The sequence below is a fragment of the Symphalangus syndactylus genome, chromosome 11 (assembly GCF_028878055.3).
Source record: "Symphalangus syndactylus isolate Jambi chromosome 11, NHGRI_mSymSyn1-v2.1_pri, whole genome shotgun sequence".
In the NCBI taxonomy this organism is placed as follows: domain Eukaryota; kingdom Metazoa; phylum Chordata; class Mammalia; order Primates; family Hylobatidae; genus Symphalangus; species Symphalangus syndactylus.
In genome coordinates, this window is record NC_072433.2 from 64,060,988 (window position 1) to 64,074,368 (window position 13,381).

General features: G+C 40.1%; 1 protein-coding gene across 5 annotated transcripts in view; it reads left to right on the forward strand.

Annotated features, from left to right (window-relative positions):
* IQGAP2 (IQ motif containing GTPase activating protein 2) overlaps nucleotides 1-13,381 on the forward strand; it is a 329,635-nt gene that overhangs the window by 181,065 nt on the left and 135,189 nt on the right. For 4 of the 5 annotated variants that reach the window (XR_008661060.2, XM_055299013.2, XM_055299014.2 and 1 more), the window contains exon 5: nucleotides 7,174-7,250. The exons of the other annotated variant lie outside the window; for it this stretch is intronic. Coding sequence is in view for 3 of the 4 variants with exons in the window: in XM_055299013.2 (XP_055154988.1) it covers nucleotides 7,174-7,250 (77 nt within the window). In the remaining variant the exon portion in view is untranslated. The remainder of the gene's footprint in view (nucleotides 1-7,173; nucleotides 7,251-13,381) is intronic. 5 annotated transcript variants of the gene reach the window in all.

Below are 13,381 nucleotides of genomic sequence, written 5' to 3' on the forward strand. Positions count from 1 at the left end.
ATTAGAAAAAGGAAAAGAGTGTGAAGGTGTATTCAAAACTTTGATGTTCAGACCTTTCAGTCTAGTAATTTCATATTTAGATGATTATCCAAAATAATCAGATGCTCAGAAAATACAGAAATATTCATTGCAGTGGCTTATAATAGGGAAAAATTAGAAGCAAAACAAATGTTCAACCATGGATTAACTGGCTAAGCTAGGGTTCAAAAATATAAAAGAATCATATACATCTATTAAAAATAATCTTATAGAATAATGAAGGGGATGGGAAATAGTTATGTTCTGTTAAGTGTTTTAAACAGGTTTACACTAAGTACAATTTTGTTTTCACATGCACACATATATATAAACCTAAAAAAATCAGAGACATACAGAAAAAAAAGACCAGAAGAAAAATAGGGACAGGGTGGGTGGAGCCAAGATGGCAGAATAGGAACAGCTCCGGTCTCCAGCTCCCAGCCCCAGCGACACAGAAGACGGGTGATTTCTGCATTTCTGCTTGAGGTACCGGTTTCATCTCACTAGGGAGTGCCTAACAGTGGGTTCAGGACAGTCGGTGAAGCGCACTGTGCGCGCGAGCTGAAGCAGGGCGAGGCATTGCCTCACTCGGGAAGCGCAAGGGGTCAGGGAGTTCCCTTTCCTAGTCAAAGAAAGGGGAAACAGACGGCACCTGGAATATCGGGTCAGTCCCACCCTAATACTGCGCTTTTCCAACGGGCCTGGAAAACGGCACACTAGGAGATTGTGTCCCGCACCTGGCTCGGAGGGTCCTATGCCCACAGAGTCTTGCTGATTGCTAGCACAGCAGTCTGAGATCACGCTGCAAGGCGGCAGCGAGGCTGGGGGAGGGGCGCCCGCCATTGCCCAGGCTTGCTTAGGTAAACAAAGCAGCCAGGAAGCTCGAACTGGGTGGAGCCCACCACAGCTCAAGGAGGCCTGCCTGCCTCTGTAGGCTCCACCTCTGGGGGCAGGGCACAGACAACCAAAAACTCAGCGAGAACCTCCACAGACTTAAATGTCCCTGTCTGACTGACAGCTTTGAAGAGAGTAGTGGTTCTCCCAGCACGCAGCTGGAGATCTGAGAATGGACAGACTGCCTCCTAAAGTGGGTCCCTCACCCCTGAGCAGCCTAACTGGGAGGCACCCCCCCAGTAGGGACAGACTGACACCTCATTCAACCAGGTACTCCTCTGAGACAAAACTTTCAGAGGAACTATCACACAGCTGAATTTGTGGTCTCACGAAAATCCGCTGTTCTGCAGCCACCGGTGCTGACACCCAGCCAAACAGGGTCTGGAGTGGACCTCTAGTAAACTCCAACAGACCTGCAGCTGAGGGTCTTGTCTGGTAGAAGGAAAATTAACAAACAGAAAGGACATCCACACCAAAAACCCATCTGTACATCACCATCATCGAAGACAAAAAGTAGACAAAACCACAAAGATGGGGAAAAAACAGACCAAAAAAACTGGAAACTCTAAAAAACAGAGCACCTCTCCTCCTCCAAAGGAACGCAGTTCCTCACCAGCAACGGAACAAAGCTGGATGGAGGATGACTTTGATGAGTTGAGAGAAGAAGGCTTCAGACGATCAAACTACTCTGAGCTACGAGAGGAAATTCAAAACAATAGCAAAGAAGTTAAAAACTTTGAAAAAAAATTAGAAGAATGGATAACTAGAATAACCAATGGAGAGAAGGGCTTAAAGGAGATGATGGAGCTGAAAGCCAAGTTTCGAGAACTACGCAAAGAATGCAGAAGCCTCAGTAGCAGATGCGATCAACTGGAAGAAAGGGTATCGCTGATAGAAGATGAAATGAATGAAATGAAGAGAGAAGGGAAGTTTAGAGAAAAAAGAATAAAAAGAAATGAACAAAGCCTCCAAGAAATTTGGGACTATGTGAAAAGACCAAACCTACGTCTGATTGGTGTACCTGAAAATGATGGGGAGAATGGAACCAAGTTGGAAAACACTCTGCAAGATATTATCCAGGAGAACTTCCCCAATCTAGCAAGGCAGGCCAGCATTCAGATTCGGGAAATACAGAGAACGCCACAAAGATACTCCTCGAGAAGGGCAACTCCAAGACACATAATTGTCAGATTCACCAAAGTTGAAATGAAGGAAAAAATGTTAAGGGCAGCCAGAGAGAAAGGTCGGGTTACCCACAAAGGGAAGCCCATCAGACTAACAGCTGATCTCTCAGCAGAAACTCTACAAGCCAGAAGAGAGTGGGGGCCGATATTCAACATTCTTAAAGAAAAGAATTTTCAACCCAGAATTTCCTATCCCGCCAAACTAAGCTTCATAAGTGAAGGAGAAATAAAATACTTTACAGACAAGCAAACGCTGAGTGATTTTGTCACCACCAGGCCTGCCCTAAAAGAGCTCCTGAAGGAAGCACTAAACATGGAAAGGAACAACCGGTACCAGCCGCTGCAAAAACATGCCAAATTGTAAAGACCATCGAGGCTAGGAAGAAACTATAGCAACTAACGAGCAAAATAACCAACTAACATCATAATGACAGGATCAGATTCACACATAACAATATTCACGTTAAATGTAAATGGGTTAAATGCTCCAATCAAAAGACACAGACTGGCAAACTGGATAAGGAGTCAGGACCCATCAGTGTGCTGTATTCAGGAAACCCATCTCACGTGCAGAGACACACATAGACTCAAAATAAAGGGATGGAGGAAGATCTATCAAGCAACTGGAAAACAAAAAAAGGCAGGGGTTGCAATCCTAGTCTCTGATAAAATAGACTTTAAACCAACAAAGATCAAAAGAGACAAAGAAGGCCATTACATAATGGTAAAGGGATCAATTCAACAAGAAGAGCTAACTATCCTAAATATATATGCACCCAACACAGGAGCACCCAGATTCATAAAGCAAGTCCTCAGTGACCTACAAAGGGACTTAAACTCCCACACAATAATAATGGGAGATTTTAACACCCCACTGTCAGCATTAGACAGATCAACGAGACAGAAAGTTAACAAGGATATCCAGGAATTGAACTCAGCTCTACATAAAGTGGACCTAATAGACATCTACAGAACTCTCCACCCCAAATCAACAGAATATACATTTTTTTCAGCACCACACCACACCTATTCCAAAATTGACCACATAGTTGGAAGTAAAGCTCTTCTCAGCAAATGTAAAAGAACAGAGATTATAACAAACTGTCTCTCAGACCACAGTGCAATCAAACTAGGACTCAGGATTAAGAAACTCAGTCAAAACCGCTCAACTACATGGAAACTGAACAACCTGCTCCTGAATGACTATTGGGTACATAATGAAATGAAGGCAGAAATAAAGATGTTCTTTGAAACCAACGAGAACAAAGACACAACATACCAGAATCTCTGGGACACGTTCAAAGCAGTGTGTAGAGGGAAATTTATAGCACTAAATGCCCACAAGAGAAAGCAGGAAAGATCCAAAATTGACACCCTAACATCACAATTAAAAGAACTAGAAAAGCAAGAGCAAACACATTCAAAAGCTAGCAGAAGGCTAGAAATAACTAAAATCAGAGCAGAACTGAAGGAAATAGAGACACAAAAAACCCTTCAAAAAATTAATGAATCCAGGAGCTGGTTTTTTGAAAAGATCAACAAAATTGATGGACCGCTAGCAAGACTAATAAAGAAGAAAAGAGAGAAGAATCAAATAGATGCAATAAAAAACGAAAAAGGGGATATCACCACCGATCCCACAGAAATACAATCTACCATCAGAGAATACTACAAACACCTCTATGCAAATAAACTAGAAAATCTAGAAGAAATGGATAAATTCCTCGACAAATACACCCTCCCAAGACTAAACCAGGAAGAAGTTGAATCTCTGAATAGACCAATAACAGGTTCTGAAATTGTGGCAATAATCAATAGCTTACCAACCAAAAAGAGTCCAGGACCTGATGGATTCACAGCTGAATTCTACCAGAGGTACAAGGAGGAACTGGTACCATTCCTTCTGAAACTATTCCAATCGATAGAAAAAGAGGGAATCCTCCCTAACACATTTTACGAAGCCAGCATCGTCCTGATACCAAAACCTGGCAGAGACATAACCAAAAAAGAGAATTTCAGACCAATATCCTTGATGAACATTGATGCAAAAATCCTCAATAAAATACTGGCAAACCGAATCCAGCAGCACATCAAAAAGCTTATCCACCATGATCAAGTGGGCTTCATCCCTGGGATGCAAGGCTGGTTCAACATACGCAAATCAATAAATGTAATCCAGCATATAAACAGAACCAAAGACAAAAACCACATGATTATCTCAATAGATGCAGAAAAGGCCTTTGACAAAATTCAACAACCCTTCATGCTAAAAACTCTCAATAAATTAGGTATTGATGGGTCGTATCTCAAAATAATAAGAGCTATCTACAACAAACCCACAGCCAATATCATACTGAATGGGCAAAAACTGGAAGCATTCCCTCTGAAAACTGGCACAAGACAGGGATGCCCTCTCTCACCGCTCCTATTCAACATAGTGCTGGAAGTTCTGGCCAGAGCAATCAGGCAGGAGAAGGAAATAAAGGGTATTCAATTAGGAAAAGAGGAAGTCAAATTGTCCCTGTTTGCAGATGACATGATTGTATATCTAGAAAACCCCATTGTCTCAGCCCAAAATCTCCTTAAGCTGATTAGCAACTTCAGCAAAGTCTCAGGATACAAAATTAATGTACAAAAATCACAAGCATTCTTGTACACCAATCACAGACAAACAGAGAGCCAAATCATGAGTGAACTCCCATTCACAATTGCTTCAAAGAGAATAAAATACCTAGGAATCCAACTTACAAGGGATGTGAAGGACCTCTTCAAGGAGAACTACAAACCACTGCTCAATGAAATAAAAGAGGATACAAACAAATGGAAGAACATTCCATGCTCATGGGTTGGAAGAATCAATATCGTGAAAATGGCCATACTGCCCAAGGTAATTTATAGATTCAATGCCATCCCCATCAAGCTACCAATGACTTTCTTCACAGAATTGGAAAAAGCTACTTTAAAGTTCATATGGAACCAAAAAAGAGCCCGCATCGCCAAGTCAATCCTAAGCCAAAAGAACAAAGCTGGAGGCATCACGCTACCTGACTTTAAACTATACTACAAGGCTACAGTAACCAAAACAGCATGGTACTGGTACCACAACAGAGACATAGATCAATGGAACAGAACAGAGCCCTCAGAAATGATGCCGCATAGCTACAACTATCTGATCTTTGACAAACCTGACAAAAACAAGAAATGGGGAAAGGATTCCCTATTTAATAAATGGTGCTGGGAAAACTGGCTAGCCATATGTAGAAAGCTGCAACTGGATCCCTTCCTTACACCTTATACAAAAATTAATTCAAGAGGGATTAAAGACTTATATGTTAGACCTAAAACCATTAAAATCCTACAAGAAAACCTAGGCAATACCATTCAGGACATAGGCGTGGGCAAGGACTTCATGTCTAAAACACCAAAAGCAATGGCAACAAAAGCCAAAATCGACAAATGGGATCTCATTAAACTAAAGAGCTTCTGCACAGCAAAAGAAACTATCATCAGAGTGAACAGGCAACCTACACAATGGGAGAAAATTTTTGCAACCTACTCATCTGACAAAGGGCTAATATCCAGAATCTACAATGAACTCAAACAAATTTACAAGAAAAAAACAAACAACCCCATCAAAAAGTGGGCAGAGGACATGAACAGACACTTCTCAAAAGAAGACATTTATGCAGCCAAAAAACACATGAAGAAATGCTCCTCATCACTGGCCATCAGAGAAATGCAAATCAAAACCACAGTGAGATACCATCTCACACCAGTTAGAATGGCCATCATTAAAAAATCAGGAAACAACAGGTGCTGGAGAGGATGTGGAGAAATAGGAACACTTTTACACTGTTGGTGGGACTGTAAACTAGTTCAACCATTGTGGAAGTCAGTGTGGCGATTCCTCAGGGATCTAGAACTAGAAATACCATTTGACCCAGCCATCCCATTACTGGGTATATACCCAAAGGACTATAAATCATGCTGCTATAAAGACACATGCACACGTATGTTTATTGCGGCACTACTCACAATAGCAAAGAGTTGGAACCAACCCAAATGTCCAACAACGATAGACTGGATTAAGAAAATGTGGCACATATACACCATGGAATACTATGCAGCCATAAAAAATGATGAGTTCGTGTCCTTTGTAGGGACATGGATGAAACTGGAAAACATCATTCTCAGTAAACTATCGCAAGGACAAAAAACCAAACACCGCATGTTCTCACTCATAGGTGGGAATTGAACAATGAGAACTCATGGACACAGGAAGGGGAACATCACGCTCTGGGGACTGTTGTGGGGTGGGGGGAGGGGGGAGGGACAGCATTAGGAGATACACCTAATGCTAAATGACGAGTTAATGGGTGCAGGAAATCAACATGGCACACGGATACATATGTAACAAACCTGCACATTGTGCACATGTACCCTAAAACCCTAAAGTATAATAAAAAAATTAAAAAAATAAAAAAAAAAAATAGGGACAAAATTGTTAATAGTGACAATCTAGGAGGTGGGGTCATAGATGTTTTTCCTTCATACCTTATATACTTTCCAGATTTTATTTGGTGAAAATGTCTTACTTTAAACAGATTTTTTTAAATGTGTGTGTGTTGTATATACATGTATACATGTGTACAGAGCACATATGCCAAGTTTTTAACAATGCAATAAAGTGGCTAAGAACAAGGACACCCTTCTCAGGCCCATGGGACCTCTGAGAAGTCACAGGAGTGTGAAGGCTACAGGAGGCAGAGCCCACACGTGCTCATATGCCCTATGAAATGAAACACTGCCACTAGCACTGTGGACACAGCCTTCTTGGAGTAGCTGGCTGGGGACCCCACCATCCTCCTGTGGACCACTAAGAGACATGCTGTCATGCAGGGGTCCAGATATGGTGACTGGTCTGTCTCTACAGCAAGATGAAGCAATGGCAGAGAGGTTCCTCTATATTTAAATGATTATAAGATAGCAAGGACAATCAAAATAGGATCATTTTGGGAAGTTAAAATACTTGTGAGAAGCAAAACATATAATAAATATTGTTTCTTTTGTTTTCCAGATATTTTATCCAGAAACAACAGATGTTTATGATCGGAAAAACATACCAAGAATGATATATTGCATTCACGCACTGAGGTAGGGGGAAAATGCAGCTAAAAGATGCTCTAAGAAGTAGATTTAAATAAAACTAAAATTTCAATTTTAAAAGAGGTTTTAAGTTACTTTAATAGTTTGAAGAACTTTTTATTAGATTCCATTGTTTTGGATTTGCTGGTACAAAATTAAAATAATGGTCACATGTAAGCAATTCTTGAACTTGAAAAATGTTTTTCTGATTTTTAAATCTAACTCAAAATAGAAAACCGGAAAATGAATGAAAACCATTAAGTATAATAAAGAGAAAATTTTGGTTGAAACTTCTAGAAATCCAATTGTAATGTACTACTATATTATTGAGTTATGACCTAGTTTACAAATACAATGCAGATATATCAAATGAGCAGCTTTAATAGTCATTATAATTTTGGTTTAATGAGTTAAAATTATAATTAATTCAATTTTTACAGGTTAAGAAAAAATTATGGTAAGAATGGTTTCTTTTGATCTTCTGTTCAATAGAATTTGTACCCTAAGGATAAAGAAGAAACATAGTAATTGGTGTAAATTAGTCAAATCAAGACACATTCATTATTTTAAAGCAATTGTTCAATAACTTAATTTTTGAAAATGCTGAAATTCTGCTAGTTCACAGATTACATTTTATCTTATTGGCCTGGAAGAAATGTGATTTTTAGATGGTAACAAAGATTATTCTAAAAATCCAGTTTGTGGCTGTTGTCTTGAGTGTACACAGGTAATGGTTTTGGAAGACTTCATGTCTGATTAAATTTTAAATCACTTTTAGAACATCTGCCTTGTGTTTTCATCACTAGAAGTCATTTTCCTGGCAGAGTACTCTGCCTAGAGGTTTATGTTGACTTCTTCCTGGCTCTTTTCCTCTCCAAAGGAAAATGCTTCTACAATAATTCATGGTGGTGTTGGCTTTCTAGAGAAGAAATTTTATTATGTCATATAATTTGATTTTTCCCCCAGTCAGTACTTATGGGATTGCTTTGGAAGATGACAGTTGCTAGAAATATAGACCAAGTGTAGGTGCCTTTGCTATGACTTTTTTAAATTCTAATAACTTAGAACAACTGGTTAAAAAAAGAAAAACAACAACAATAAAAACAAACCTACTTTATGGTGCCTTCTCAGATGTTGCGAGGGTATCATTATGCCACAGGTTCTCTAAAAGCTCTTTGTGCAAAAGTGCTTATGTTGAGGAATATTTTCAACTTGTGTTGCCCAGTATTCTCTATTAAGTATTTTTCAGATCTTAGAATGATCACTTAACACTACAGTTAGTACTGGGTCTGTGACCTGCTAAGCCAGCCACGACTAGTTAATGCCATTGCTACATGTGTGCATCATAGTGCTAATCTCTAGTTCTGTCGCATGCTCATGGGCTGTCTTGTATAAGTTTCAATTGATTTTCTGAAATAGACAACTGGGACATTCATGTTAAGGAGCTTATAAAGAAATGGTATGCTAAGTTCCTTTCTGGTGATATCATGGTTCTCCTAAAGGAGCTATATAGAGCTGCACTTAGACTTACATGTGTATTTGCCATGGTTTTAACAATGGCTTGAATAGCTTGGTAAACAAAGAAAAAACAACTTTTTGTTTATTATTGCCAATTGTATACAAATATCGATGTGCTATTTTCCAGGACTGTGTTTTTCAGTTACTCATCATAGACATCTCCATTACTTATACTCATCCTGGAGGGGATTCCTGTTGGGTCATGTCATTCACCAGATCTGATCTTAAGTAGGATATTTTATCTTCAAAAGCAATATTTATTTAGTAAATAGCATTCTCCTCGCTTTTCTTTGTTCTAAATTATTGTATAGCTGCCTCTCACTATGGAACCGAGAAGTCCCAAGTGTATCTGAAGCTTTTTCCACCAAAACTTGTTCCTGCTATGATTTAAAATGCAGTCAGTCACTCAAAGGAGTGACTTTGTTGTGCAAGACACATTTGCTTTGTTGTGCAAGACACATTTGGAAGCTGAGGAACAATCCTCTAGTAAATACAGTGGGTTTGATAAATACTCTTGCTGCATAGTTAGATAGTTAGAAATGATGATGGAAATGAACTAACATGTCTTCAGCTTTTATGTCCTGGCTGCAAATACAGCACTGCTGCTGTATTTGAGAGTTGTCATTACCTGGTAGAGTAATTAGGCAGGTCAGAGATTCTGATTATACCTCAGAAGCCAGCAAGGAAGTTTCCTCTAGGAAGTTAAGCTTGCCAGGCGCTGCCTTCTTCCTGCCCCAGCCTGTGGGCCTGACTTGATCTAAAAAGTTAGCTCTTAGCCCTGACCAAACTTGTCTCCTATTCCCTGTCATCTTGATTTGGGCTTAACAACCTAACTTCTCCTGGGTGCTTACCCTTGCTTCCTGTTTGTATCTGTGTTCCCCTTTTCCTGCCTGCCCCTCACCTTTTCATTTTATTTCTGATCCCAGTCTTGTGTCCTACCACTCACCAATCCCTGTGTCAGTTTAGCTTGGTGTTCTCAAGCCAGTCTCCATGAACATTACCACAGCAGCAAAGGGAGGAAATTCTCAAGCTTCACCTAATGTAGACAGACTCACCTTAGTGGTGGATGGCATCTTTTTTTTTTTTGTTTAAGATGGAGTCTCACTGTGTCACCAGGCTGGAGTGCAGTGGTACAATCTCAGCTCACTGCAACCTCCACCTCCCGGGTTCAGGTGATTCTCCTGCCTCAGCCTCCTGAGTAGCTGGGACTACAGGCACGCACTACCATGGCCAGCTAATTTTTTGTATTTTTAGTAGAGATGGAGTTTCACCATGTTGGCCAGGATGGTCTCGATCTCTTGACCTCGTGATCTGCCTGCCTCGGCTTCCCAGAGTGCTGGGATTACAGGCATCAGCCACCATGCCCGGCCACATCATTCTTTTTCTAAAGAAATGTTTGTCTTTTTCTCATTTTTTTCAAAAGTAATGTGTGCTCATTGTGGAAAAAATTGGAAAATTCAGGAAGAATGTTAAAGAAAAAGCTAAAATACCCTCTATCTCAACACCAAATAAAAACCACTGTAACTATTTTGATATCTTTGAACTTAAAGTGCATACTGCGTATGGCATGTTTTACTTTTGTGGCTTCTTTTGGAATGTTATAAAGCCTCCGCCTTGAAAAGGAACCAGTTTAAGAGTGAGAGCCTTGCTAACTAGTTACTATACTAATTTTTAAAAAATATCTGGAGGCCTTTTATGCAAGGATAAGAACACTTTTTTGATATGTTGTTTAGTGCCTACCTTATTAAAGATTTATAAAATGATATTAAACAACTGTTACTTGTTTAAACAGTCATACAAGTGAATTCCTTGAAAGAATTGAAATAATTTAGTAGAACTAATGTTTTGAGTACTTCAGATACCTTAAAGAGCAGGTGAAATGCCCAGGTACGTTATTACAAACTTACTACACTGGAACCTATTCTGTAAGACCCATACTACAAGTTTCACTCATTTTGTTTATTATTTATAACTAGTTTTGAGTTGTCCTTGGCTATTATATAATTTTGATACCTACCCAGAACTGACATAATCTCCATGGCACCAGAAACAAAAGAATACCCCTTCAAACCTGCCATGATTACAGATCTGGGTTTCGGATGGATCATTTGTGAGTCAGAACATGGCTCAACTTTGGGTTCTTCTCCCATGGCAAGTCAGACCCTGGCCACAGGCATCAGGCTAAACTTTAATCAGACCGCATTTAAGTACCTGGCTTTCAGGTAGGTAATTTATTTGCAATCTGGTCCCCGCCCCTGCCCCCCTTCCCCATTACCCTGAAATAATTTACTTTCTTAAGTCTCACTTGACCAGCATTGTATAATCCATTGTCCTGTCAGAATGATGTATTGGCCTGATCCATTAACTTTATTAAAAGCTTATGTATGCTTTTTAAATAGTTTTTTTTGAAATTAGTTGGGCCTTCTAGAGGTTTTCATCGCCTGGGAGACAAGGGATTGACTGTACCCAGTGATCCTTAGGCTTTTGGGCTGATTTATCATCTCAGATCGTGTTTCTAGTCCTGCCTCCACTTAGTTAGTGGATGTGACCACCAGAGCTGGACCCTCTTTCTACCCAGTGTTTCTGTCACCACCTATGCTCCTTGGTTCTTCCTTATCTTGGGGCACTTCTTTTGTTTTCTGGGACTATTTAGTTTACTCAAATTTCTTGGTCTTTATTCTTTCATGTAGTATAAATAGTATAAAAATATCTATATATAAACAAATATAGACCAGGTGTTGTGGCTCATGCCTGTAATCCCAGCACTTTGGGATGCCAAGGCAGGCGGATCATGTGAGGTCAGGAGTTTAAGATCAGACTGGCCATGATGGTGAAACCTCATCTCTACCAAAAATACAAAAATTAGCCAGGTGTGGTGGCAGGTGCCTATAATCACAGTTACTCAGGAGGCTGAGGCAGGAGAATCGCTTGAACCTGGGAGGCGGAGGTTGCAGTGAGCCGAGACTGTGCCACTGCACTCTAGCCTGGGCAACAGAGGGAGACTCCATCTCAATTTTAAAAAAAAGAAAAAAAACATGGTTGCACACGCCTGTAGTCCCAGCTACTCGGGAGGCTGAGGCAGGAGAATAGACCCAGGAGGCGGAGGTCACAATGAGCCAAGATCGCGCCACTGCACTCCAGCCTGGGCAACAGAGCGAGACTCCGTCTCAAAGAACAACAAAAAAAAAACAAAACAAACAAAAAACAGATATAGAAGAAACAAAGTACTTGTGTTTTAATAATACTCCCCAACTTGTTAAGGTCAATAGAAATACACATCACTATTTATCTCTTTTTTTATTACAACTTCCTTTTTGGACACTGTATATTATTCTCTTGATTATTGTTTTGAACCTGTGGCCTTTCTCAGATTTAACCAAGATTAATATCTCTTTCTTTTTGATGAGCCAGATTGTTTCAGCTTGGTCAGTCTGAGCTCTTTCTGGCCCACTTCCTTGTCCTTCTAGCACCGTCCCTGACATTCTTTGAAATAGCCTTACTTGTGTTCACAACAGGATGTTCCAGTCCTATCCTGATTATTTCTGCTTTGAGATGTGGCACCACCACTCTCTAGGGATTCCTCTTAAAAGTCATGTGTTTATATTGGTTTTTCAAGTTTAACCTTATTAGCTTACTGGATTCTGCTTTTCTTGCTGTCTAGTTCATTTGACCATTGAGATTCTTCTACATGGGCAGCCACAAACTGAAGCTATGTCTGCCTCTCCTCTGTGATAGGATTACCCTTCCTGCTGCTGATACTGTAGCTATGTCGCAGCAGCCATGTTTTCAGGTGCAATGGTGATGCCATGGCTCTGGCAGACCCACTTCTGGTTCACCAGCCATCCAGGTACTCTGGCAGCTTTGTGGAGGAGAGTTTGTCTAGCCAGCTCCCACACAGCCAGATGGCTGTCTTGCTTACCAGGTGGCCTTTGAACCTGCTCCTCAGGCATTAATGCATAACTTTCTTTGTCTTAACACTCTGTTCTCTTAGAACCCTTTCCTTCCCTAAGAAACTGATTGAACCCTTATATCAGATTGATTATATCTCTAACAGTGAACATATTTGCATTTATAAATAAGATTTCTAAAGACAGTTTCTTAGCCCAAAGGACAGGCTCTAATCCTAGGTTCTCAGGAGGGATATCTGGAGATGGCAGTATTTGGGAGTAAGGTGAGGGAGGCAGTTGCACCTGCTTATTTCTTTCAAGTCCTTCCTTGTTCAGAATTCTCTCTGTGCTCTGAACCATTCCCTTCCCTTTCCTCCTCTTTCTGTCCTAAATTATTATGGTGGTTATGCCTTTCTATCTTCCTAAATTCTGAGCTCTATGAACCACATCTTGTTACTTCATACAGCTTACATGCTATTGATTCCAAGTTAAAGTCTCTGGAGTTTGTATATTTAACTCTTCAGGAGGTTTAACTGAACTAATTTCCCTATGATAAGGCTGCCTCAGGATTCCTTTGGTTTGGGGCTGAAAATTAGGTATGGAACCCTGGATTTTGATATGATATTGGCAGTGATATATGTGACTAAGATGGAACCATTTGGTTCAGTAAATAAAACTATTTCAAATATGGAGTCTGTGTGGGGAAATAGAGATTCTTGGCATTGGAAAAAGTAA